Source organism: Hemiscyllium ocellatum, chromosome 13 (assembly GCF_020745735.1).
Source record: "Hemiscyllium ocellatum isolate sHemOce1 chromosome 13, sHemOce1.pat.X.cur, whole genome shotgun sequence".
Taxonomy (NCBI): Eukaryota; Metazoa; Chordata; class Chondrichthyes; order Orectolobiformes; family Hemiscylliidae; genus Hemiscyllium; species Hemiscyllium ocellatum.
Genome location: NC_083413.1, coordinates 50,741,920 through 50,768,909, shown reverse-complemented (window position 1 = coordinate 50,768,909; position 26,990 = coordinate 50,741,920). Strand labels below are relative to the sequence as shown.

Here is a 26,990-nt window from a genome sequence, read left to right as displayed (position 1 = left end):
GTCCTAGGGAGTGTTGTTGAACAAGGAGACCTTGGAGTGCAGGTTCATAGCTCCTTGAAAGTAGAGTCGCAGGTAGATGGGATAGTGAAGAAGGCATTTGGTATGCTTCCTTTTATTGGTCAGAGTATTGAGTACAGGAGTTGGGAGGTCATGTTGCGGCTGTACAGGACATTGGTTAGGCCACTTTTGGAATATTGTGTGCAATTCTGGTCTCCTTCCCATTGGAAAGATGTGAAACTTGAAAGGGCTCAGAAAAGATTTACAAGGATGTTGACAGGGTTGACATATTTGAGCTATACGGAGAGTTGAATAGGCTAGCACTGCTTTTTCTGGAGCATCGGAGGCTGAAGGGTGACCTTATAGAGGTTTATCAAATCTTGAGGGGTATGGATCGTGTAAATAAACAAGGTATTTTCCCTGGGTGGGGCAGCCCAGAACTGGAGGGCAGAGTTTTAGGGTGATAAGAAAAAGATAAAGAAGGGGCAACTTTTTCATGCAGATGGTGGTGCGTTTGTGGAATGGGTAGCCAGAGGAAGTGATGGGTTAGTACAATTGCAACATTTAAAAGGCATCTGGATGGTTATGTAAATAGGAAGGGTTTGGAGGGATATGGCCCAGGTGCTGGTGAGTGGGACTAGATTGAGTTGGGATATCTGATCTGGTTGGACCGAAGGGTCTGTTTCCATGTGGTACATCTCTATGACTCAATGACTCTATTTGATGGAGGTACAGTAATATGTGTGCAGGCCAGGATTGTGCATGACTTGGAAGTGTGGTCTTTGTTCCACCAACTGCCTTTGTTCTTTTAGATGCTACAAAAGTTACAGAATGTACTGTCAAAGAAGCCTTAGCCAATTATTGCATTAGACCATGCAGATCTGGGCAGGGTTTGAACACGCATCACTCTGGGATATAGTACTTAGACCATGATACTATAAGATATACGAGCAGGATTAGGCCATTCAGCTCATGAAATCTGCTCAAATCATTTGATCATGTCTGAAGTATTTCTCAACCCCATTCTCCTGCCTTCCCTCTGTAACCCTGCCAATAAAGAATTATTATTTTGCATGTTTCATGATGTGTGATATATGCATAGATTGTACATAGATTGAGATTTTAAAAAATACAATAATTGAAATAGTTACACTTTCGACTAACACGCAAAAAAGTAAAATTATCGATTGAATGTCTATGAAACCAGTTACATTTTTATTTAGCAAGGTGAAACTAGGAGGAAGTTTGCTTGCATATGATGCAGGGTTTTAGAAAAGGACAGTTTCGGAGAAAAACACACACAAATATATCTGCTCTTTTAAAGACTTGTTGACTAGTTTTGGTATGCAGTACAATTAATATTTCACTTTTAGATAGCAAAATCTATGTGATGCTTTGGATACTCCCCTAGATAATTGAGATATGAATATTGAAAGCATTCCTATTGCTTTCCAAAAGAAAACAAAATTGTCATTTTGCATTGAAATTACACTTCAATTGTGGTTCCAGCAAAACTGTCAATGACAGGATTCTCTCGGTGTAAATCCTGCATATGCATTTCTTAGAAGCATTTAGAATGTTAATCTTTATTCGTCAATATTTGGGTATGTTCACTTTACAAAACATTGTAAATCATACATAAATTCAGATCAAACATGTCAGTTCAAAAATGCATTTTTACAAAACTGCTAAACAGGTTAATCATCCTAAATGCTTTCTGATCCAATCTTACCCTCTTCCTCCTCTTCATGCACATCTCTTTCATCACCACCTTCAGCAGCATCTTCGTGATTAAAAACTGACTGCTTCCTGTGATGTTAAAAAGCCAGAGTAAGCAAAACCTACATTCACAGTGCACTATCAACAACTCAATCATGTTACTTCTAAGAAAAAATCAAAATGTATGACCAGAAAACATCTTGTAAATCAAAGGTGGAATTAACCTAATAATTGAAAAGGAATATTATAGCAATTACAGGATGGCTTCTCATCAGTTAAATTGTATAATGTTTGAAAATTGTAGTAGCTTTTGAAAATCCTGCATAGGAAACTTTGCTCTTTCGATACTACTAGTGCCTATAAAGCTCCAACGTAGCGTGAGCAATGAGCCTATATTCTTACAGAGAAAATCACACCAGATATCCTTTTTGCGAGAGCATTAACAAAACATGTAGAGTAAGAAGATCACAAGGTCAACAGCATGTCATGCTAATTGGAGAGTACTGCTGTCACACTGGAGTTCAATGATCTGACTAAGCTCCTTCCTTTGTCTCATTCAGCAACAGCAGAAGCCACCCTGACTTTCATTCCAAAATGGTACAGGTCTCCTGTTATCTATTAAAGTGGGGCTGAAAGAGAGAGGCACTAAATGTCCTAGACACCACTATCACAATCCCAGGAGAGATGGACTAACAGTGGTGGCTCAGTGGGATACAGTCAGGGGGGAGTTGCCCTCAGAATCCTCAACACATTGGCTACAACAGAAGGTCAGAGGTTAGGAATGCTGCAGTCAGTAACTCACTTCCTGACTCCTCAAAAGACCGTCCCTACCTTCTACAAGGCACAAGTCAGGAGTGTGATGGAATACTCCCCATTTGCCTGGATTAGTGCAGCCCCAACAACACTCAAGAAGCTAGACACTATCCAGGACAAAGCAGCTTGCTTGATTGGCACCACATCGACATGCATCCACTCCCTCTACTACCGACGCTCAGTAGCAGCAGTGTGAACCATCTACAAGATGCACTGCAGAAATTCAGTGCACATCCTCACAGAGCAGCTGCCAAATCCATCACTTCTATCTAGAATGACATGGACAGCAGATATATGGGAGCACCACCACCTGAAAGCTCCCTTCCAACCCACTCAATATCCTGACTTGCAAATATACTGCTGTCCCTTCACTGTCACTGGATCAAAACCCTTGAATTCCCTCTCTAAAGGCATTGTGGGTCAACCTACAGCATGTAGACTACTGTGGTTCAAGAAGGCAGCTCACCACCACCTTCTCAAGGGCAAGTAGGGACAGGCACTAAATGCTAGTCCAGCCAGTGAATATCCCACAAATGAATTTTAAAAACCTAAATGTTGCATTCTATGAGAATAAAGACATAAGAAAAAGACATCAGCAAAAAAAGTTCACCTTAATTGTTCTTCTCGCAACAACTCTTCTTTCCGTTCTGCTTCTTGCTGGAGGCGTTCCTGTCGATCCATGTATTCCCTCAGTCTCTGTTCGTGTAGTGCATCTTGTCTTTCTTTCAGTTTGCGTGATTCTTCTGCCCGTAGCTCCGCTAGACGTTGCTGTTCCAACTGTTCCTCATAAGGGGATTTGTGCTTCATGGTTATCTATTCCAAAATAAGAGTTAGTTAAAAAGGCAAGGGAAAGCAATCCGATTCAGATTCATGAGCTTCCAAAAACATGTGTTTTAAATGCACTTATGCTTGGCATTAGGTAAATCAACTGTCGCTGGAATTCCCTCCCCAGTGACATTGTGGGTCAACCTACAGCATGTAGACCTGCGGTGGATCAAGAAAGCAGCTCACCACCACCTTCTCAAGGGGCAACTAGGGATGGATAATAAGTGCTGGCAACTGGACTCTGATTGGTAGAGGTGTTGCCCTGGAGAATGCACTAATTAATGATGATTGACAGTTGAGTTGTAGCAGGCAAAATGCATGTGCGTATTTGTTCTGATTGCAAAGAACAGTGTCTTGTGGCTGAATATATGTAGCCACAGTACGCACAAGTGTTCCAAACTGCATGTACTGGAAGAAATATCCTTATATGGTGATAAAAATGAACTTAGACCTTAAAGCATACTTCAAGACATTAAACTATACAGCATTCTTAACATATCTTTGTTAATTACAAATTGGTGTTATTCAATTAGAACTTTTCCTCTAACCTGTACATTGTACCTCATTCTGAGCTGTAGTTAAGAATGTACATCCCTGTGACAATTAAGCCTAATTTACAGCCCTCGCAACTCCAACAGAGTGCTGTGGGCTCAAATTCCATTCTAAGGTTTAAGAAGGTAGCCTCAACACACTTGTGCAGCACTAAGAGTTGTGCATAACAAGAGGCAGCAAACGTTTGAGAAGACATCATAACAAGGCCCTTCCTGATCAGGAAATTTTACACATCCCATGGTTCAATTTAAAAAGTTGTGTCCTCCTGTTATTACCTATTCCTCAATAAATAACAAAAACAGATTGATGTAAAAATCATCCCATTGTTCGGTATGGTTTTCTATACGAAGTCCTGCTGTGCTTGCCTCCATAACATCTGTAGCCCTTCAAAATTATTAATTGTAAAATCCTAATCAAGTGATGGCATAACATAAATCTTCTGCAATGGTATCTTTGAAACAGGATAGCCTGTAAAGCAAAACTATCTTGCCTGACATGCTGTTCATTTTTAAAAGATAATGTTGTTGAAAGGACAGTCAGCAATCCACACATAATGTATGCTATATAGAAAAAGCACTAATTTAGGGATGCATGCAGCACAAAATTAAATAAACGTAGAAAGCAAATAAGGATAGTACTTCCACTCATTTATCAGAACAGGACTGTATTATAAAACAATTTGCTACTACTCTGCTGCCCTCCTCTGCTACTTACAAGCAAAGCAGAGATACAGAGTGATAACAAATTACTGAACTGCTTGGGCATTCAGAAATATCCTATAAAACATTCTAATTAATATGATCATTCAAGAAAATCATGGTGTGTCTATTTATTCCAGTTAAATGTACCATTGATGTACCTAAAAATTCAAAAGATGTTAAAGTGAATATATAACTAAGTTGATGCACAGTCAAACTGGCTTTCTCTTGTTCCTGAGACCCTGCCTGACCTGTTGTGCTTTTCCAGCAGCACACTCTTTGATTCTGATCTCCTGCAACTGCAGACCTCACTTTCTCCTTTAATGCATTTGGGTTTGGTCAATCCAGAATAAAGAAACATGAAGTCATTTTTCAGTGTGACATTTTGTGATGGCGCAGTGAAATCTATTAATTAATCTTTTTAAATGTAACCCTGTTGTTCTTTTACTTTGTAAATCTACAATAGCGAGTAGACTGGGTTCTTTTTGGTTATATGTTTGATTGAGATCTGTCTCTTGGATGAAATTTTAAAAATATAATACACAGGTAGAGTTGTTCTTTTTAACAGCAGTAAGACTGTGCTATTTTGTGGGTCTGCAGTTTATTATGGTGCAAAGATGGCCTTTGATAGAATGATGTGCTCTTCCTGTCGGATGTGGGAGATTATGTCTGAAATAAGTTGTTTGGTTGTGAATCCTATCAAATCGCATGGATCAGTTGGAGCGGTAGTTAGAGGTCATGAGGAATTTACAGGAGCTACGGGGTATCTTGGGTGGTAGTTGGAGGAAGGGAGAGAAACTGGAGATACAGTCTGGTAGATGGGTTACCTCCAGGATAGGTAGGAGAGGGAGGGAGGCAGGTAGTGGAGAGGTCTTCTGTGGTTATCCCTATTTCAAACAAGTATGGTGTTTTGGAAAATATAGGAGGTGATGGACTCTCAGGGGAATGTAGCATGAACTGCCAAGTTTTTGTTACCGAGGCTGAGCCTAATGGAACAAGGAATACCTCACGTTCCAAGCGATCGATTGTGATAGAGGATTCTCTAGTCAGAGGCACAGACTGATGTTTCTGCAGCCAACAGCGAGGAATCAGAATAGTATGTTGCCTCGCTGGTGTTAGGATCAAGGATATCATGGAGAGAGTGCAGAATATTCTGAGAAGGGGAGAGGGACCAGCAGGATGTTGTTGTATACATTGGAACTAATGACATAGGAAGGGAAAAAAATAAGATTCTGAACGGGGAATATAGGAAGTTAGGCAGGATTTTTAAAAGAAGGTCCTGGAGGGTAGTAGTATCTGGATTACTCCAGTGCTACGAGCTTATGAGGGTAGGGGAGGATAGAGGAATAGGAGGATAGAGCAGATGAATGTGTGGCTGAGGAGCTGGTGCGGGGAGAAGGGTTCACATTTCTGGATCATTGGAATCTCTTCTGGGGTAGAAATGACCTGCATCAGAAGGATGAATTGGACCTGGATTGGATTGTACCGGATATACTGACAGGGAGATTTACTAGAGCTGCTTGGGAGAATGTAAACGAGTAAGGTGAGGGGTGGGCCCAGGGATATAGTGAGGAAAGAAATCAGTCTGGTAAAGCCTGTCTACAAACAAGGGATCTATTATAATCTAATGGATGGCTGAGGTCAGAGTGGCTATCCCTGACATCAAAAAAGCATCAAAAAAATTGGAGCAAAACTGGAGTCAATAAGAATTGGTGGGGGGGGGGGATTGGGTGGGGAGAACCCCTGTACTTTGAGAGTTATACCTCACGAAATACGAGATGGTCGCAGTTGTTGCAAGCATTTCTTTATTTTCCATTCTACCCGTAAGAGTTTGTACCTCGGTACCTTTATATACTTTTCACTGTACTCTTGTATCACTGTAGTTGAGTACATATCATTAAAAAAGCCTAATTCTAAAATTCTAATGTAAATTCCTAGAACATCACTACTAAAGTTCTGTAGGGTAGTGTCCCAGACACAACCAACTTCATCAATGACCTCACTTCCATTACCAGAACAGAAGAGACAATGTTAACTGACAATTGCACAATGTTCACCATCATTTGCATTTCCTCAGACACTGAAGCAATCTGGGTTCATATGCAGCAAGATCTGGACACCATTTAGGCTTGAACCAATCAGTAGAAAATATCATTTCTGCTCTTCAAATGCCAGGCTATGATCAAACAAACGTGACTTTAACCACCGACCTTGGCGATCAGTGGTTTTACTATCCTGGGGTTATCACTGACTAGAAACCAAAGTGGACCAGCCATATATTGTGATTACAGGTCAAAGGATGGGAATTTTGCATCAAGTAACTCATCTATCTTACTCCCTCGTATCTGTCTACCATCTGAAGGTAGAAGTCAGGAGTGTGATGGAATAATCTCCAAATATCCAGATGAATGCACCGCAAATAACAATCAAAAGGCTCAATGCCATCAGAATAAAGCAGTTACCTTGATTGGTACTTCTTCCGGTACCTTAAGAATTGATCTCTCCATGACTGATGCATATTGACAGAATTGTGTACTATATACAACATGGACTACAAAAACTCCTGCAGCGACACCTTTGAAATCTGTGACCTCCAAGCAGGAGAAGGGCAGCAGCTGCAAAGGACACCACCAACTGTAAATTTCCCTCCAAGTGATATAAGAAAGGGGAGCCTCAATATGAGCCTGGTTAATCTTGGGGTTTGACTGTAATCACCCACCTGCTCCAAAAATTATTTTCTACAAGTTCTCCTTACTTGAGAAAGGATGTACTAGCACTCGGTTGATTCCAGAGTTGAGGGGGCTGGCTTGTGAGGAGAGACAGAGTAGACAAAGATTATATTCACTGGAATTTAGAAGAATGAGGGGAGATCTTATAGAAATATGTAAAATTATCAAGGGCATTGATAGGATAGAAGTAGGGAGGAGGTTTCCAGTAGGCAGGTGAAACTAGGACAAGAGGACATAGCTTCAAAATTAGGGGGAGCAAGTTTACGACTGAATTGAGAAGAAACTTCTTCACCTAAAGAGTTGTGAATCTATAGAATTAAGTAGTTGAAGCTTCCTCCATAAATGATTTTAAAGCTAAGATAGATAATTATTTGAATAGTAAATGAATTAAAGGTTATGGTGAGAGGACGGGTAAGTGGAGCTGAGGCTATGAAAAGATGAACCATGACCTTATTAAATGGCAGAGCGGGATCGACAAGGGCCAGAAGGCCTACTCCCACTCCTATTTCTTATGTTCTTAAGCAATTCAAATAATTTAACAAGTATAACTGTTATAAAGTATAACAGTAAACGTCACAAAGGCTAGGCAGTCTATATTGTATCATTTATAGATGTATTGTTGTCTTCCAGAAAGCCAGTTGGTGAAGGATAGAATTGAAGCCAATCTTTGCAGTTTTATAAGCAATTAGTTACAGAGTTGTTATGTATTACCTCAGTAGGACTGCCTCTGGCTGGGTCTTGTTCCTCTGTGTGGTAATTTTCATTGTCCTGATTTTGAATCAAATGATGTTCAGTTTCTTCTTCCTCATGATGTTGCCGATGGAGCTCTGTGTGGTCCACTGTCGGATCTTCTTTTTCTTCCTGTTCCCATTCGGGATGGTGCTCCTGTGATTCATACTCTTGATTATGCAAATCTGAGTGTGCTTGATGATCATTCCTTTGCCAGTTTTCATGCTGAGTATATTGTCTATCTTCTACTTTTTCATTATCTTCTCTTATTTTAGTGTCATCATTCTTCATGAGATTACCATGTAGCTGCACACCTTTATTCTTAAACAGACAGAAACATGTAATTTTTTTAGTGCCTTGATTCCGCTCCCTTGGCCTATCCAAGGTTCTTCATTTCTTTAAGACCTAAAAAAATCTATTAAATATTAAGACTGCACTTTTAAAAAGACATTTCGGATACAGTTGCTTCAATGATTGCTTTGTCCACAAATAGATGTTATTCCAAAAGGAATACAATCCTTTAAGCAGTCATCAGCTGCAAACACACTGGCACAACATATGGAGTTCACACCAGTCTATCACCCCCAATTTTTTTTCTCAATGCCAAAAGGTCATTTTTAGTGTTGTCTATTTTTGTTACAACTTTTCATCAGGGAGGTGAGATTTGAAAACACAGATGGCCCAAAGACCATGAAACATCAGGTCATTATAACTATTAAGGGAAATTAGGGTTAAACAAGGATGTATTTACAATATTTACATGGAACGAGGCCTATGGTTTACATTGGGTGAAGAACTTATTGTCTGTTCCATCATATTATGAAGCTTCCTTTCCCCTAAGTCATCCACTTTTCAGATAGGATCCATTTAACTGCTCCAACTTCCCTCCCTCACCATTGCCACTTGGCTCTACAGGTTCCGGCACAACTGCTCAAACTCCCCTGCTCAGTGTCTTCCCTCACCATCGCCACCTGCTGCTGGAGGTACCGCTTACAGGGGTTATAAATTAAGAGTTCAATTGTAGACCTTGCTATTTCATTCAAAAAAGAAATGTAATTCAATTTTGCTATCCATTTCAGTCAAACTTTGACATACCTCATTATGCTGGTTACCTTCACTTCTATATGCGATCTGGTCTCGTGCTCCCAGTTTATTGTGATATTGCAAGGGCTCAGCAACACCTTGCTGAGATTTCTCTGCATTGGAAGGTGGCTTTTGTTCAGTTTGTCTTAGGCTGGGCATTTTGTTCAAGGTTTCTCTTAGTTGCTTATATTCTTCCACCTGAGCCTGTAATTTAAACCATAAAACCACTATGTACGTCATGGGCAACAAAAATTCAAAACAAGTGTATGGGTTATCTACAGAACATGACATTACATCAAAGTACATTCATAGAATCATGTCCCAAAGGAGGTTATTGCACCCATAATGTTTATGCTGCCTCAACATATGTCAGTAATTTTGTAAAAGAAACACTCCTAGAAATATAGGCAGTGAATGTTAGCAGATTCTCTGACCACAGCATGAGAACATTGAATGGAAGGGCACAGTACATCACAGCGATGGCCATACTATCCTTCACAAAGGGCACTAGATCGTGATCAGTAGCACAAACTTTGATTTCCATGGCCTGGAGTAGCCAATGGATATTGAAGTCAATGGTTATACATTCCTTTTGCTTCCACTGAGAATCTGTGGAACTGAGCATTGAGCAGCTGAGCCAACAGTCCTAAACAGAATTATTCCATGCAACTAAAGAAAAAGTCATAAAAAGCTCTATAACTGATTTTATGGCTCTCCTTCCCACAAACACCTGTCTACCTTCTACCAATCACACAGTGGCTGTTTCTTTAAGGGTTTCTGACACTCCCCACTCATTTGGACAGCTGTCTAACAGTGTTTGTTATAATTACGGAAATGAAAATTGATCAATGAAAAAAGAGAGACATTTACTGGGATCATGAGACAGGAGTTATGTCGACCATATGATCTATGGGTATCTAAACAAAAAGCATTGCCTCTGGTGAAGCAATCCCAAGTTGAGGTCAACTGTATTATCTGAAAGGAGAAAGTAAGGGCTGCAGATGCTGGAGATCAGAGTCGAGAGAGTGGTGCTGAAAAAGCACAGGCAGTCAGGCAGCACGAGAAGAGCAGGAGAATCAACATTTTGAACATAAGCCTTTCCTGACTGGCTGTGCTTTTGCAGCTCCACACTCTTGAACTTGTACTATCTGAAATGCTGTCCTCTTCACCTGAGTCATTTCCCAGACTTCTATTACAGTATTTGTTTTATGTAATAAATTAAGTAGTTGCAGATTAAGCTGTTGGTCTATCTCAAGTGGAATTTATTGAATCATTTCCATTCTGGCCAGGAGCAATGGTTTAACTATGCATAGTACTAGCTGCCAGCCATATGAGGAGTTCAAAAAACAACCAACTACATCAATAGTTCAAAAGCAGGGGCAGAAGGCTTTAGAAAGAAATATTGAAACAAAATAGAAATAACCTCCTGATCAACACATTAAATATTAAATATATAGAAATCCCCTATATGAGAATACAAGAATCCTCTATATCAAATATGCCATGGCAAGGTGGCACTAATTCTTCAACAACATGCATGAATTTGGAGAAGCAACTGTAAACAAGAGAACATGCAACAGATCCAACAATTTAAAAAAAGTCTTTAGATCAACACATGTAATTTCAGCAGCTTATATACAGGGAAGTAAATGTGAAGGTTGTGTTTTGCAAAATGCCCTTGTCCAGAATGCCAAGAAAGCACGCAGAGGTTAGACAGAATTCAACATTTCAGTTGCAAAATTTACAAATTCATTCTCAGGATGTGAGTATCATTGGTTAGCACTTATTGCTCATCCATAACTTGCCCAGAGGCCAGTTTAGAGTCAATCATATTGCTGGGTTTCTGGAGTCACATGTAGGACAGACCAGGTAAGAAAGGCAGTTTCCTTGCCTAAAGGACAGATTGTTGTTTCCCAAAATTGATGACTGCTTCATGATCAGCATTAACTTTATTCCAGATTGTTACTGAATTCAAATTTCAACATCCATCATGAATCCAGGTGCCCAGAACATTAACTGTGTCTCTGGATTAATAGCCTAGTGACAGTACCACTTCGGATTTTTGTTCTGTCCAAAAATTATAATTTTTCATTACACATTCTCACCTGTGCAGCTGATAATGAGTGCTTGTGGTCTTCTAAAGTCACTTGTAGCTGGTCATGTTGCAACAATAAGTTTTTATGCATTTGCTAAGAAAAAAAAAGAAAGAATATTACACTTTTGGTTACATTGACTAATAAGTAAAACATTATCAAGTTATCAAGAATTCAACTTCCCCTCCAAGTCACTTCCTTCCTGACTTGCCAGTCCTTAATGTTCTGGTGTCAAAATCTTGGAACGGACTCCCCCAATATCCAGAGCATCTATCTACAGCAGATGGACTGTTATAATTCAAGAATACAGCTCACCAGGGCCTTCTCAAGGCTAGCTAGGAATGCACAATAAACACTGGTCCAGCCAATAGCACCCTCATCCGATGAGTTAATTTTAAAGTAGCACTAGTGAACATATAGCATGTGTTGCAAGAGGTGACATGCCTTGCCCATTGCTTTTCAAATTAGCATCAGATGCTATCTCATTATATGAAGCAATTTTGCATGAGCTGTTCAGATACAAACATCACCCCACCAATCCCATTTCACACTCACCCCAGAATACTGATAGCAGATACTGGCAGGGATATTACAGTGCTTGCTATGTCTACATTCTCACTGAACCATTTTACCTTGTTCCCATCTGATACAGAAATGTAGAAAAATCACACCAAACTAACTTAGAGAGGAAGAAAACTGACAGTTTAGTCACAAAGTAGACATACATTTGTTTTATGAGCTTGTGAACAAACAGACTTGGCCAAAATTGCTCAAATTCAATTCATGCACAATCCTTACAACCAATGCAAAGACATCTGTTTCATCACATTGGTCTAAGCTGCATTAAAACTTAAGTTTCAGAGATGATGTTTTTTTTTCACTGGACAAACCAATCCCTTAAATCCAAAAATTCTGTTTTTGTGGACATAGCACATTGCAACCCTTCCTTAGCAATTATACACCAAGTGTAAACAACAACATACTCACCAAATCTAGTTTTTTACAAGACAAGATAATTCAAACATTGACGATGGCAATCCTCTGTATTAGAAGTTCACTTATTATGTTGTTGTCTACATCATATCAAAACAGTGAGTAGCATACAAGTGAAGCTGATAAGTACAAACTTGACTTTACCCTCACGTCCTGGAGTTGAACATGGACATCCTGATGAGCTTTCCTCAACTTTTTGTTCTCTTCAAGTAGATTGTAAATATTCTCTGTGGACACAGATGCTTCAGGTAAGTTGCAGCACCACTTAGTTAAATTAACTTGGAAGATATGATAAATTAAAATTTACTTCTGTTCTCTTAAGCAATGTGGAGTAGAAATTGAGTTCATTTGCACTTTTTTCTGTGTGATATTAACAGACATGCATCCTCTAAGTCAATAGCATTGGGTGCTGTACAGATGAGGGAACTGGTATTAACTTCAAATTATGCAAAGCAGGGCAATCATAGAGTCATAACATCACTCATCGCACAATGTTGACTTGACATCAAGAAAGAGATGAATGAGCTGCTCCAGCCAACACACTCATCTAGTTTCTCCCAACTTACCCTACATAAAGTGATTAACCCTACTTTCAGATCAGTTGTTGATTTTTTTTTTGGAGCTTTTACAGCATGAGAACATTTTATGTTCTATCTTTTATTTTGCACTTGCCATAATTTCTTCCAAGTTGGAAAGGACACAAGGGATGGTGTGTCAGATGATGTAATACCTTTTGTTGATTTCAAGGCTCTTGCATTAGCAGCAACTCCCTTAAATGGAAACACAAAGTAGCATCCTGCTTGGAACACCAAAAAGCACAAAATCTTTTGAGAAATTCAATAATCAAATGTATTAATTAATTCATGCCATTCATTTTTTTAAAAATCAATAAATCAATTCAGCACACTCCTTTGATGCTTGTCTTCTGTGTGCTTTGCCTGCCCTAGTGCTCCTACACAGTGAATTTGAAAAGTTGGCGAAAAGACTGATGTCTCTCAATGAAGGAGACTGCAGATAACCTTGAAGATCTGAAGCAACACTGAATCCAGATGCACTGGCTGTGGACTGCAACATGTCATGGAAGGAAGGAGTCAGAGCAAAGCAGCTATCAGGTAGGAGCAAGGACGTTGGTGAGATTCAAGGGGTAAAAGGGCAAATACCGTCTCTACACAAGAGGGCAACATGTAAATGCACCATGCAGTCATTGCTAGGTATCTTTGCAACCCTGTAATCTGTTCAAGAAATATTAGTGCACTATGTGACTCTCTGCAACCCCCTTTCCACACTGAAAACTACAACCATGACAGCAGTGGACTAAGCTTTCACAAGTTTGAACTTCCACTTCTGTACTCAAATGTTGGATGACTGTTGATTGTGCTGTAATATCAGTCAGTACATAGTTGAGTCCACAAAATGTGATAATTGATTTTGACATAATTTCTGTGCTGGAAAGGACAGACTGCAAGTTTTACACAAACACCTGTGAGTTGGTGCAAGACTTCTACAGTCCTTGAGTGTTATCACAAGCTTCAAGCAGGTCTACCAATGTGGTAAGTATTTATGCATGTACACCCATTTCTTCTATGGGCGATTCCATCCAAGTGCTCATCTGAGTTCTCTCCAGCAGAACATTTGCAATCTCGGCCTCTATCCTTGTCCCCAGTCCTGGCCGCACCCCTTTATACCCAGTGACTTATCACGTGCAGATTCCACCTCTGATCTATCCTCTAAATTACATACTGAGCTGGTGGGAGACAGCATGAAAATCAATGATGGTGCATCTTCGCTATCACTGGATTCTTGCTGTTTATTCACTGCCTAAGCATTATAGATGTTTTAGGTTTCTGAAAGAAAAAAAGTCGCTAAAGAGGTCATAGTGCAGGCAATGAGAAAAAGTAAGAAATGCATATACCATCTACAGCTTGTAGATATGATGGAAGTGCATCTGAGAAGGAAGATTAAGGTAATTGCCATCTTCAACGTCTCAGCATTGGCCGCCTTAATAATGGCCAATACTGTCTCCTTGCTTAGGGGTAAGATGATGCAAATGTAGTTCTCCCTCTGCTGCTGGCTCTGGGAGGTGTGCCTTCTTATCCCACAAGACAGCAGTGACTGTTGTACAATCTTCTTGCTTATGTGGCGATCATGGCTGAATAGCTGGCAGTTTGTGTACGTTGTGAGACAAGGGTGTGAGGCTTACAGTGGTGTTAACTGTGTGAGGGTGTAGTGAAGAATATGAATATTAGGCAAGTGTCCCAATTAAAAGAGATAGTTGGTAGGTGAGTGATGGCCTTCTAATGAGCTGAGTAGCATTTCAGTTGGTGGAATGTGATATTTGAAGATCTAATCAATGATCCTGACTACTCATTTAAGTTTGACAAACGGAGAATAATCACGAATCACAACCTTTGTAAGAACTATCCATTTCAGCTCTCTTGATATTTTAAAATCTTGTTCTCCAGGTCAAATATTTAAGGATACCAAATGGTCCAAGTAAGGAGTGAGGTAGTTCAAAATATTTAATACCTTTGGGATTAGCAGTATCATCTAATGTGTTTCTTAATCTGATAATTTAACAAGTGACACTATTTGAAAACTGCTCAAGTACAAAATTCAGTAATATACATAAAATATAGAAGAACACTGACTTGAATCTTGGAAGTTCAATTTTGCATTGGTATTTGCAAATCAATGATGTGAGATCCAAATGACTTCATAAGTAATACTGTGATTGAGGCAACACCAGTTAGAGTAACAACATACCTAACATGACAACTATTAAAATCTCAATCTCTTGAAGATAGTTTATCAGTAAACTAATAGTGTGCAAAAGAGCTAAGGAGAGATTTACAAGGCCATGGTACAGCAAAACAGTAAAATTTGCACCAAGTTGGCTACCCATATAAGCTATTTGCAAACCTTTTAAAGGAATACAATTAAATGAAAAATCTGAGAAATCTGGACATCGGAAACAATTCTTAGAAAATTTTAGGAAGGCCTATTAGTTGTGTCAGCATCTGCAAAGACAGCAGGCCAGACTAACATTGAAGACAGTGTCATTCTTTAGATTTGAAGACAAAAGGATGAATGAGCATTTTGATGGAGTCAGAAAGAAATGGGCTGGAGAAAGTGAAAGAAGGAAAGCATGAGCAAACAACACAGTTTCATTACACACTTGAATTTGTTTTCAATGAAATCTGCATGCAAAACGCAAGAAATGAAAATTAAAACAATTCTCTAGATAGTACCAAAGGTAAATTATCACTGTCACTGCATGGGTGGAAATCAAGTGGAGCAGAGCATTTGGCCATTACTGGAATGGAAACTGATATCTTCCAGAATGGACCAAACAATTCTTTTCCACCAGCTGGTGGCTCCAAGTGTGAAGCAAAATGCCTTCTCACTGTAATTGAATTCTCACATTACCCTTCAGTTTAGAAATCTCCTGCTCCTTAGTTTGTTGAAGGCTGAGGTATCGCCGGTTGTGCTCACTCATTGCTCTATTGTGGTCCTCTCCAAGTCTTAGATGTTCCTCATGTAGGTCACTATATTGTTTTCGCAGATCTTCATGTTGATTCTGTACAGAGAAAGCAGAGGCTTAGTTGGGAAAGGCAAGTACAAAGACTCTGGAAAATTTATAAGGTTTCTGTTAGTCTCCAGTCATAATTTTCACTGAAAAATAGCATCAATTTGGTTGCACTGAGTCTCTGCTATTTCTCGAATTTTCTGAATTCCTAGCAAAAGGCAAAACCTCTGCAATTTGCTTATAAGGCAAGGTCACTATGTGAATGGTTACCATTTTATTTGCTCAGTCGCCACATGTCATAGTAATGAAGGTGTGTACACCAAATGAAATAAGTAATATTCATAACGTACCAGAAGAGAGATCTGTAAGAATCTAGTGACTCATGTCTGACTAAATTAATAAGCTTGAGGATCTATTGTCATCGGCTTAGCAGTATCATCTAATGTGTTTCTTAATCTGATAATTTAACAATGACACTATTTGAAAACTGCTCAAGTACAAATTCAGTAATATACATAAAATATAGAAGAACAGTGACTTGAATCTTGGAAGTTCAATTTTGCATTGGCATTTGCAAATCAATGATGTGAGTTCCAAATGACCTCGTAAGTAATACTGTGATTGAGGCAATACCAGTTTATTTTATTAAGAAACATAAAAGTAGGCCATTTTCTGTCTTTTCCTCTACCTTATATTATCACATAAATCACAGTAAACTCACAAATCCGTCACATATACAGAAACATAAAATGATACAACTCCACAGAAGGCAGTATCCCATCACTAAGTCACTCTTTATTTACACATGGAAAGTCTTTGGCACTGATCTCAGAGTGAGCAGAACCCTTGACACTCCTGTTTATATCTGCCAACCAGGGCTCTCTCATTAGACCAGTTAACAGCCCCAGTCAGGGAACTCATATTCTATGAGGACCACCTGGCTGACCTTGTTACAATCACTACATACAACAACCAATCTGTTGATAAACAACTAGTGCCTGAAGTTCAAGTTGCTATCCTCCTATATCAATATAGTCTCATTGTCATGTTATTGGTGAACAATCCATGCCAAGAGGCAGACCTCTTAGTTACCCTGAAAAACCACAACTGCAACTGGACCAGTTGCATATCTATGCTTGACAAAATTATTTTACTTATTATTCAAGTGAGTTTGTTTCTTTTCCAACTGATGTCATTCAAGAGTATGTTTCTGCTCTGTTTGCATCATCATTACTACTTTTGTGACCATGTCAAGTCTGCTTAGGTGTTTTAAATTTACAAACTCCAAAACTAATTTTCATCTAAGAGTTTCTTATCTACAGAAATGCAATAAATAGTGTCTGTAAAGCTGCATTTACCCTATTAAAGCAATTTATTCTGTAAAGGCATGTTTAGACACATGCTGTATCTAATTTACAGTTTAATCCATGATGTTTTTGGCTTATTTCCAGTTGTCCAAATGTAGTCATTCTCCTATAATTACTCCAAAGCTTTACTATAAGTCAGGCAAGCACCCCTCAAGGAAATACTCATGTTTTCACACAGGGAGCAAGAGAGAGGTGGCTATGCATTTGGATGCCAGACACAATCCCCACAGCTGGCAGAATACTCAAGATGCACTTGGACTTTTCTAGGCCACACCAATGTGGGACCTTCCAATCCTGGCAAATTAACCTCCAATGGTATCCCTCAATGGGATGATAAATCAGGCAGCCAACCTGATTTCACTCACTTAACGTCCCAACTCAATTGAAATCTCAAAATGTTCAAATCGCTTTTCGGATTTTGATATGGTTTGTTGAAACTTCTCTGAGTGAAAATAGACAATACAGAGATGTTAATGAAATTACAGTTGGTAGCTAAATTAATTGCATAAATTGCTTTCCCCTTTTCCTGTTATTTATTAATTTGATCAATGGTAACCTGGGCATTTATTTTGGTGTGCCTTTTGACTAATAACCTGGGTCTTGTACATATTATGTGCCAGAGATTTGAGACGGGCTGTGTGCGTCTTCTTTTGGGGCATTTTAGCTGATCTACTCTGGGTGCAGTCGAAGTACTGGCTGATTCTATAATTAGTATTGAGCTACAACAACTATCTGCCTACTTCCATTCTCAGAGACAAAAATAACAGTCGATGCTGGATTCCAAGATTGGTGTGGCACAATGGCTCATTGGTCAGTACTGCTGCCTCACAGCGCCAGGGACCAGGGTTCAATTCCATCCTCGAGTACCTGTCTGTGTGGAATTTTCACATTCTCACCTTGTCTGTGTGGGTTTCCTACGGGCGGTCCAGTTTCTTCCCACAGTCCAAAGCTTTGCAGGTTAGGTGAATTGACTATGCTAAATTGCAGTTGGTGCTCAGGGGTATGTAGGTTAGGTGCTTTAGGCAGGGGTAAATGTAGGATAATAGGGAGGTGAATGGGTCTGGGTGGGTTATTCTTCAGAGGTGTCAGTGTGGACTTATTGGGCTGAAGGGCATGTAAGAAGTTTATGATACAAGCAGGAGGTTGGAAGAACACAGTGTGGACAAGTCAACAATTCGGGTGTGACCTTTCTTCAGGACTGGCAGTGGGTGTGGAGCTGCACATAAAGGGGGTGGAGGGGCAAGATGGTGAAGTGGAGATAGGTGAAGACAGGTTGAGGTCGATTGGAGGTACAAATCCGGTTGGTAGCTGGAAGGAAGGATCAATGAGAGGAATGGAAGTGAGGGGAGTGGCTGGGAAGAGAGTCGGGGGATGAGGAGGGAGGTTATTCGAAATTGGAGAACTCAATGTTGAGTCCTCCGGGCTGTAGGCTGCCCAGGCGGAAGATGAGGTGTTGTTCGGCCAATCTGTAGTTTGATTCATTGTGGCAATGAAGGAGGCCAAGGATGGTCATGTCAGAAAGGGAGTGGGAAGGGGAATCAAAATGGACGGTGACTGGGAGGTCCGGTTGGCCCCTGCGGGTCCGACTGAGATGCTCGGTGAACCATTCCCTAAGTTTACATTTGGTCTCCCCAATGTAGAGAAGACCACATTGGGAGCACTGGATACAATAAACTAGATTGGAGGAGAGGCAGATGAACCTCTATCTCATATGGAAGGACTATTCTATTCTCGAGCAGATCAGATATGGTCCGCTCTATTACTGTTGACAATAAGATGCGCCTGTATATTTTATAATGTTCATATAAATGTCATGTTTCCTTTCTTTCCTACATTTCACTACACGCTCAGGTACTTCCTCTCTAAACTCTCTGATAAGTGCAGTTTGTAGCTACGCTAATTATTGTAATATAATTCCTCAATCAGCTCTACCAATGCTTTTTGCTAGGTTGCCTACTAATGCAGTCATGCATGAGATGTTTTGGCTCATGACAAGGTTTACGTCAGGTAGATCAGCTAGAGTTTCTAGTCAATGGGAGAAAGGTCAACTAGTGGAAAGGGTGAAGCCAGGATCTGAAAAGGTAGTACAGCATTGGCTGAAATGCAGACATATTTTGTAAATAAAGTGGAAGAGGGAAAAGTCAATGTTTGGTATGAATGTCATAGAGTCATAGAGATGTACAACACGTATCAGAAGATTTTCTTTATTATATATTATCTCATAACATTCAAGGCCATGGGCGAAGTGCTGGAAAGTAGGATGAGTGTAGATTCGGTGTAGTTATTGTAAGTCTAGATTTGAAGGGCTGAAAGGCCTCTTCTATTTTGTATGCTTCTTTGATACTCACATTGAAAGATTAAATCCTCTACTTGGAATCATTTTTTACAATGGTAAACATCTTCCATTTGCTGCTTTACGTCCACGTAAAATTATTTCTATACAATCTCACTATCAAATTTCATGTGTTAATTGCTATAAATATCAGCAGATTGAATGTCAGCTGTTTTTCATGGCCTTTCCTGATACTTCATATCAATTCTCTATAATTTTAATCTGACTGCAGGCTACTCTCATTATAATAGATGTTGTAAACTTTAAATTAAAATCTAATAAATGTTTCTGTTGTTAGCCTCGAGCCACGGATATTAAACTTGCCAGTACATCAGAATGGCGTGGGTTCAAGGCTCACTATGGAAACTTATACAATTTCATGTTATTGTTAATCCCGACTGTATCTGATTATAAACCCACACATAAAGTGTAATGAATTTATAGTTTTATATTATTTTAAATGATGACATGAACAGGAGTTAATTAAACAAGTGTGTAGACAAAAGCTATATCAATAATATGATCTTGTTTAAACCAATTGCTTATGAAATAAAAATTAGAAGCTGACTTGTTCAAGTAAAAATGTTGATTGACAACAGCAATAACTTGCAATATTTAAGCAACCTCAACTAAGTAAGATGTCCCAAGGCACTGCACAGAAGCATTACAAAACAAAATGCAGAACTTGCAAGATATGTGGTATATGAGCGGATGCTTGGTCAAAGATGTAGGTTCCAAAGAGTTTGTGAAAAGAGGAAAGATAGGACAAAAGGCAGAGAGGCGTAGGGAAGGAATTCCAGAGTATAAGGCTTGTAGCTCAAAGTAGAAAAAGTCTATGATTGGAGAATCAAAATTGGGGCTGTTCAAGTGGCCAGAATTAGGTGTGTGCAATTCACTTACAGGATCACTGGGCAAGGGAGTATTATAGACCTAGTATGGAAAAAGTCACAGAGAGATTTAAAATCAAGGACAGGAATTTTAAAATTGAAATCTTGCTTATCCAAGAATCACTATAGGCTTTAGCAGATGGAAAACACAGTTTAAAATAATAAATCAAGCCCTTGAATTTGCAAGGATGTTGCCAGGGTTGGAGAATTTGAGCAATAGGGAGAGGCTGAACAGGCTGGGTTGTTCTCCCTGAAGCGTTGAAGGCTGAGGGATGACCTCATAGAGGTTTATAAAATCATGAGGGGCAAGGATAGGTAAATAGACAAAGTCTTTTCCCTGGGGTGGGGGAGTCCAGAACTAGAGGGCATAGGTTTAGGGTGAGAGGGAAAGTTAAAAATGGACCTCAGGGGCAATTTTTTCATGCAGAGGGTGGTGCGCGTATGGAATGAGCTGCTGGAGGAAGTGGTGGAGGCTGGTACAAATGCAACATTTAAAAGGCATCTGGATGGGCATTTGAATAGGAATGGTTTAGAGGGATATGGACCAAGTGCTGACAAATGGAACTAGATTAGGTTGGGATATCTGGTCGGCATGGATGAGTTGGACTGAAGAGTCTGTTTCCATGCTGTACATCTCTATGACTCTCTGACTGTATAATTAGGAATGTAGGAACATGAGTAGGCCATTCAGCCTTTGAGCTAGCTCCAGCATTCTAGATCTTGGCTATTCATCTCCCTCAATGTCATATTTCCACACTCTCATTAGTTTCAAAGTTACCTTGATGTCTTTAGTATTTAGAAATCCATCAAACTCTATCTTGAACTTAGTCAACTTAGTCAACTTCCATAGCCCTCTGGGGCAGAGAATTCCATAGATTCACCAACCTCTGCTTGTACTATGCCACTTTCACCTCACTCAGTACTTTGCTTTGTCTTTTTGCAGGAGAAAAACACGCACAACAGGCCTGAAGGAGATAGATTAAGTGGTGAAGTGCCTAGCATTCCTCTGCTCACCCTCTATGAAGAGAGAAGTTTACCTTGGGAGGAAAAGACTACAACTGCTCAGATGGTGATGTTGAGACCTCCATGTCCGGGCAAACAAGTAAAAACCATTCTCATGTGACATGCTTCCCCAGTCATGACCAGAATTCTACCACTGTTCATCAGAGTCACTGTCTCATAATCTGCACACACCAGCAGCACCCACACAGCCTCTGCACTGAAGAGAGCTGCCTCTCTGGCAAACATCTCCTTCTCCACCTTTGAGGAAGAAGTCACAGCTCCCTCAGACAGAGCACCATCAAGGCTGTCTCCCGTATCCTGTCCAAGGATTCAAAGCTCAGGTCGCCAGTGCACTGAGCACCGCTGGAGACTAGGACCTGCTCATCCGCCGGCAGAAGAGGACCGCATGGTGTCAGCCATCAACAACGTCATTAAAATGCACAAGCCTACATAGGAGTAACAGGCCGTTTTGTCAGAGACATTTGAGAAACTGGATCAAAGGTTGGAGGAGTCCGCTTACACCATCTGTCCCATGCTGGATTTAGCATGCTCCAAGGACAGACTGGCAGCTGCTATGTAAATCCAGGTCAGACACCCACACTGTCTGCCAGATAGTCACACCAATCTAAACTCCATCAGTAAGGCCAGTAGTGCTTAGCATCAAAATATTGACAATTCATGAGAAATGACCTCATGCAACTCAGTTCCATTGAATAAGGTCTACAAAGAAATCTTGCCTGGAAATCTTTGGCTGACACTGCTGTGCTGATGGATGCTGGAGATACGCTTCCTTCTGAAAAAAAGTTCTTGTTTCTTACTCAGTGCGATGCTGGAGTTCTCACGAATCCTCATCATCCATCATATCGCCTTATTGCATCCTTCAGTTGTCTGGAGCAGACCATCCACGGATGTAGTGGTGTCCTCCATCTGTGCTGCACTGCAATGAACCCCAAGTTATCACCCACATAGAAACCTCATTTTGAGGAGATATCTCATGGCCCTGTGGAAGAAACTATTGCACGGTAGGTAACCTGAGCAGCAGGACATGGTGAGCTGAGCGCAAACTCTAAACAGACTGTAGCACCACTGGCCCTCTTTCATCAGCATAGCATTCCATGGAAGATTAGTGACTGAGGGCCTGCTGCACTTTTGCTGCGTTATAGGGGTATCTTTTGCTTGAAGCTCTGAACTCGGAGGCTTCTCCACATCCACTAGAGGTTGATACTTGTCCTGCACCTCCAGAGGCATGTGTTCATCATCCATTCATGGAAACACTCTTTATGCAGTGACTACTGAGACTGCAGCTTCTTTAACTGGATCCACTGGGGTCAGTTCCAAACAGCCTATGTGAGCCACATCAGAAACAATGCAAGTTCTCGGGAATTTGATCTTTCAGCAGTCACAGTACACAGAAATTACATTTAAATATAATCCTCTAAACACTGGGACATGGAGAACCCGAAAAAGAAAGGCAACTAAATGTCTCTACCATTTATGCCATAGACCCATTCAGATATATGCTTCTTAAGTCGTTTGGCTCACAAAACGTAGGCAATTGTAAATGTCATAGGGAAAATGTGATCTTCTCCCCTCAGCCCTAATACCCATTTTTTCCCAAGAAAGGTGAGAGTTTAGCAGCTCCTGGATCTGTGCAGACCATAAGACCTTGAAATGTGTTTGTAAATTTTGGAACTTAGGTGAATCTTTACAGCTTACCTGACATTACTAGTGCTTCACAACTTTTACTTGGATTAATTTGAAATGATCAATGAAACTGTGAAGACTGTGTGTGAGCAGGAGTTTTAGTCAATGTAATTGGTTAATGGATGATGTTTTCATTCCAGGATTCTGTTACAACAGATGACTTGAATCTGTGTTAGTATCTGTTCATCATGCTTTAGGCCTTTAAAGGAAATTGCATCACTCCAAGGAGAGCCTGCTCCCTGAGAGATTTAAAAAAATCTTACTCTACTCACTCCTGGTCTAGTGACAGGCATTTAGAATTTTGATTGTGCATTTGCAATCTGGATGAGAATGAAGGAAACACAAGTCACACTTTGGAGAGAAAGTTACAAGCTCAGCCTGGTAATCTTGGTACCCCTCAAACCTCATGTTTCTTTCTGCTTTTCCTTCCATGTCAACCCTTTCAAGATTGAAATTCCCATGTTCCTACCCAATCCTTTTATTTAACTGCCCATCTTCCCACTTTATCCCTTGAGCCACAGGCACTATTCACCCATGTCATTGTAGTGGTAACCATTGATGAGTCTCCTCCTGCAGTAACCCCTATTCTCCCATGCTCTACTGTCTCCTACTCCTAAAGAGTGAGTTGCCCTCCTCAAAGTTATTGTCTCCTTTGTACCCCAGCATGCTGCCTCCAATCCCCACAACTGACTTCCACAACTTGCACAGCAATGGCCCCTGATAACATCCACCACCCCACACTGCCATCCCTCCTTGAGTTTCAGTGAATAGCACTGACCACCACCTGACCAACTTAGATGGTCAGTCCGAACTGATGACTTACGAGACCCTGACTGAACTTTGTGTAACTCAACTGTCCAATCTCCAGACTCAGTGAACTGGACCTATGGGACGAACTGTGGCCCACTCCTCAAACTGTTAGGATTTTACTGACTCTGATCGCCCCAAGCATCCCAAGAATACTTCCAACCCCCTAAACTGAGATCGAGGCTGCCCTTGAATGACTGTGCTGGGAACCGCTGACTGACAGTAGTCTCCCTAGATTCAGCTGAGGACTATTCCCTGTACACTTTCAGACATGGCCATTTAGTTGAAGCACATGCAGTGTGTTTGCCACATAAGCTGCTGGCACACGCTACAGATCTGACATTGATGTAGCACAGTGCCATACAGCAATATGTTTGCTAACTTGATGTGCCCAGTTTTATGTCTACATTACAAGATAAGGCAAGGCAGAAGTACCATGACGCTATAAATTCTGAATGAGGTGACAATGCACAAAAAGGCAAGGCAGAGATGCTGTGAACATCCAATTAGATGCAAAGTGAGTTATTGTTAAGAGAGCAAGTGAGGACCCTGAGATGTTCCCTCGGATGATGCATGAGAGCTGAGTGCCTGTCCCAAGGCACAAAGTGCCTGGCAACAGTACTGCAATGGATAATGCCACTGAGCTCCTAATTAGCAGCAATGAAGTCAATTATAAGTGCTAACATGTGACATAATGATGTTGTGAGGTTGGCATGTGTCTGATGCCCAACTCTGTGGATGGGGGGGTATGTGTGCTCTGAGATGATGGCATGCTGGTCAAAGTGGACACTAGGAGAATCAAGTGGTGCGCTGCTGTTGCCAGATACCTGCTTTGAGTTTCATGTAAGAAATTGTTGCCATGTAGCTTCTCTCCAATGCCTGGAAAATAGCAAACTGCATATAAATGAGGTGAGCTTAGGTAACAATGAGATATCAATTCAAGTTGGCCTTGCTAAGGTCATAAGCAAGATTCACCTCTCCTCATTGAAAACTCTGGAGCAAAATTGGACTTTTATTCTTGATATTGAGAATCTCAACTTTCTGGTATCACCAGAAAGTGATTTGCCACTCTCCCTATCATTCAGGGCTGGAAAAATTCCACCTGTAGTTTTTAAGAATAATATGATGAAAAATGGTTGATTCCATCTAACATTCCCAGTCAATTCCTTTGAGCCATTTTTGATGATATGCAAATAAACAAAGTCCCTTTTGTGAGTTGCCTGGGATCCAGGTGAGCATGAACAGAAAGTGAGGCATACCACTCTAACCTCAGCTGTATGCCCCCAGGGCAATTATACTGTGGTTAGCAATCTACCAGAAGCTATCAGAAAGCAGTGGTTATCACAAGAAGGAGCAAATCTTCAGCTCAAAGGAAGTCTGTACTAAAAGAGAGGTTTTGCAGGAAAGTTTTGCAGCCCTGAATGTGACGAAGCTCAGCTCAACTTTCATTGCAAATCCCTGAACAGCAGCTCTCTTCCTCCTTGCCCAATAAAGAATGAAACTTACCTTAAATAGCAGGCTCTAATCTTGGATCGACTTCCCTGACATTGAAAATCCCGAACAACTTGTCTGATTGAGTCACAGTTAAAATCACTGTTGGGAGTCTGACAGCTTATTCAAGTATTGAGTTATATAATTTAACTAAGTTTTCCACTATATTCTGCAATGGTCTTCTTGTTGCCTGTTCATAAGGCATAGTGAACACAGCAGGACATCGAGAGATGTTGGCAAAAAACACTCCTCACTAATGCATCTGTCGAGCTTCTGCCAGAAATTGGCATGTTGGAATCACATCCTCCATCTTTCTGCAAGAAGGCAGCACCTCTTATTGTACAACACGAAATTGGAATGAAAACAGCATCATCAATATAAGTGGTCTCTCAATATTTTGCTTTCTGAACTGAGGCTAGGAGATCTGACATTAAGATGTCAAAAATATCATCAATGAGATTGTATATACTACAGTTGTATAATACAGTTGTAGAAACAAAACTTTCTTAAGGGTCTACAAACCCTTAAGGCACATCTATCTAATTAAATCAAAATAAAAAACCTATATAACACGCAGAAATTGTTTATACTTAAAAAATAGATTTCAAATCTTTCATGCAACATTACTATGAAAATGCAACCTGCTAAAGACTCTGCCTTATAGTAAAACCATCTGAGTTCTAAATGAGTTGAATATAGGTACCAATTTTAACATCAGATGAGTCTGCTTCCATTTCAGCTTTATCAGACTTGGGACAATGAATACTTTACTGAAAAGGTTGATTACGCGTAAGCAATTTTCAGATAGTAAACAGAGAAAGGACATTTTAAATATTTCAACATGCAAATCAAATCTATTTTTTCTATTGATCGAGGAGCCATTTTGTAATAAGTAGAGAAAATGGTGTTCAGATTTAAATGAGAAAGATTATAGCCTGATTGTGTCTACTTCACTCACATAGCCCCTGATGTAAGAATGTAGACAACAGTAGTAAACATTTGCACTTCATAATAAGCCATGCCCTGGTCAAATTATTCCAGTATAGCTACAACACTGCCACCTACCCAACAATGCGGAAAATTGATCACATTTGTCCTTACGTAAAAAACAGAACCAATCCAAGTCAGCCATTACTACCCTGTCAGCCTACCCTCAACAATGAGCAAAATGATGGAAGGGTCTTCAACAGTATTATTAAGCAGAACTTTCAAAAGAACAACGTACTCAATTATGTTCAGTTTGGGTTCTGCCAGGAACACACAAATACTGACCTAATGATAGCTTTGGTCCAAACATGGATCATAGAGCTGAACTTAAATGGTGTGCTCAGAGTGAATGCACTCTTCATCAGACAGTGACAAACTTGAAATGTGACTGTGTTTATCTCTCCAAAGATGCTCCCAGACCTGCTGAGTTTCTCCAGCATTTTCTATTTTTATGCCCAGAATTACAGCATCAGCAACATTTTACTTTTATGTAAATCTGGGCATGCAACATTTTTAACAAATATCATTCTCAAAAGCTGGAAAGCTGATAGATCTCAGTATAATATGTATCACATGCAGTGAGTTACTTCATGGTAATTGACTTGGAGTGTTAACTCTCTCTGTCCACATTTGTTGTGGAGCTCAGAAAGGGCAAT

The 26,990-nt window shown here is 40.2% G+C and overlaps 1 protein-coding gene across 1 annotated transcript in view; it reads right to left on the bottom strand.

Annotated features, from left to right (window-relative positions):
- golim4a (golgi integral membrane protein 4a) overlaps window positions 1–26,990 on the bottom strand; it is a 104,737-nt gene that overhangs the window by 25,498 nt on the left and 52,249 nt on the right. The window contains exons 5-11 of the mRNA XM_060834820.1: window positions 15,658–15,808; window positions 12,376–12,458; window positions 11,251–11,334; window positions 9,158–9,349; window positions 8,045–8,383; window positions 3,140–3,342; window positions 1,730–1,806 (exon numbers count right to left, since the gene is read on the bottom strand). Of these exons, the coding sequence (XP_060690803.1) occupies window positions 1,730–1,806; window positions 3,140–3,342; window positions 8,045–8,383; window positions 9,158–9,349; window positions 11,251–11,334; window positions 12,376–12,458; window positions 15,658–15,808 (1,129 nt within the window). The remainder of the gene's footprint in view (window positions 1–1,729; window positions 1,807–3,139; window positions 3,343–8,044; window positions 8,384–9,157; window positions 9,350–11,250; window positions 11,335–12,375; window positions 12,459–15,657; window positions 15,809–26,990) is intronic.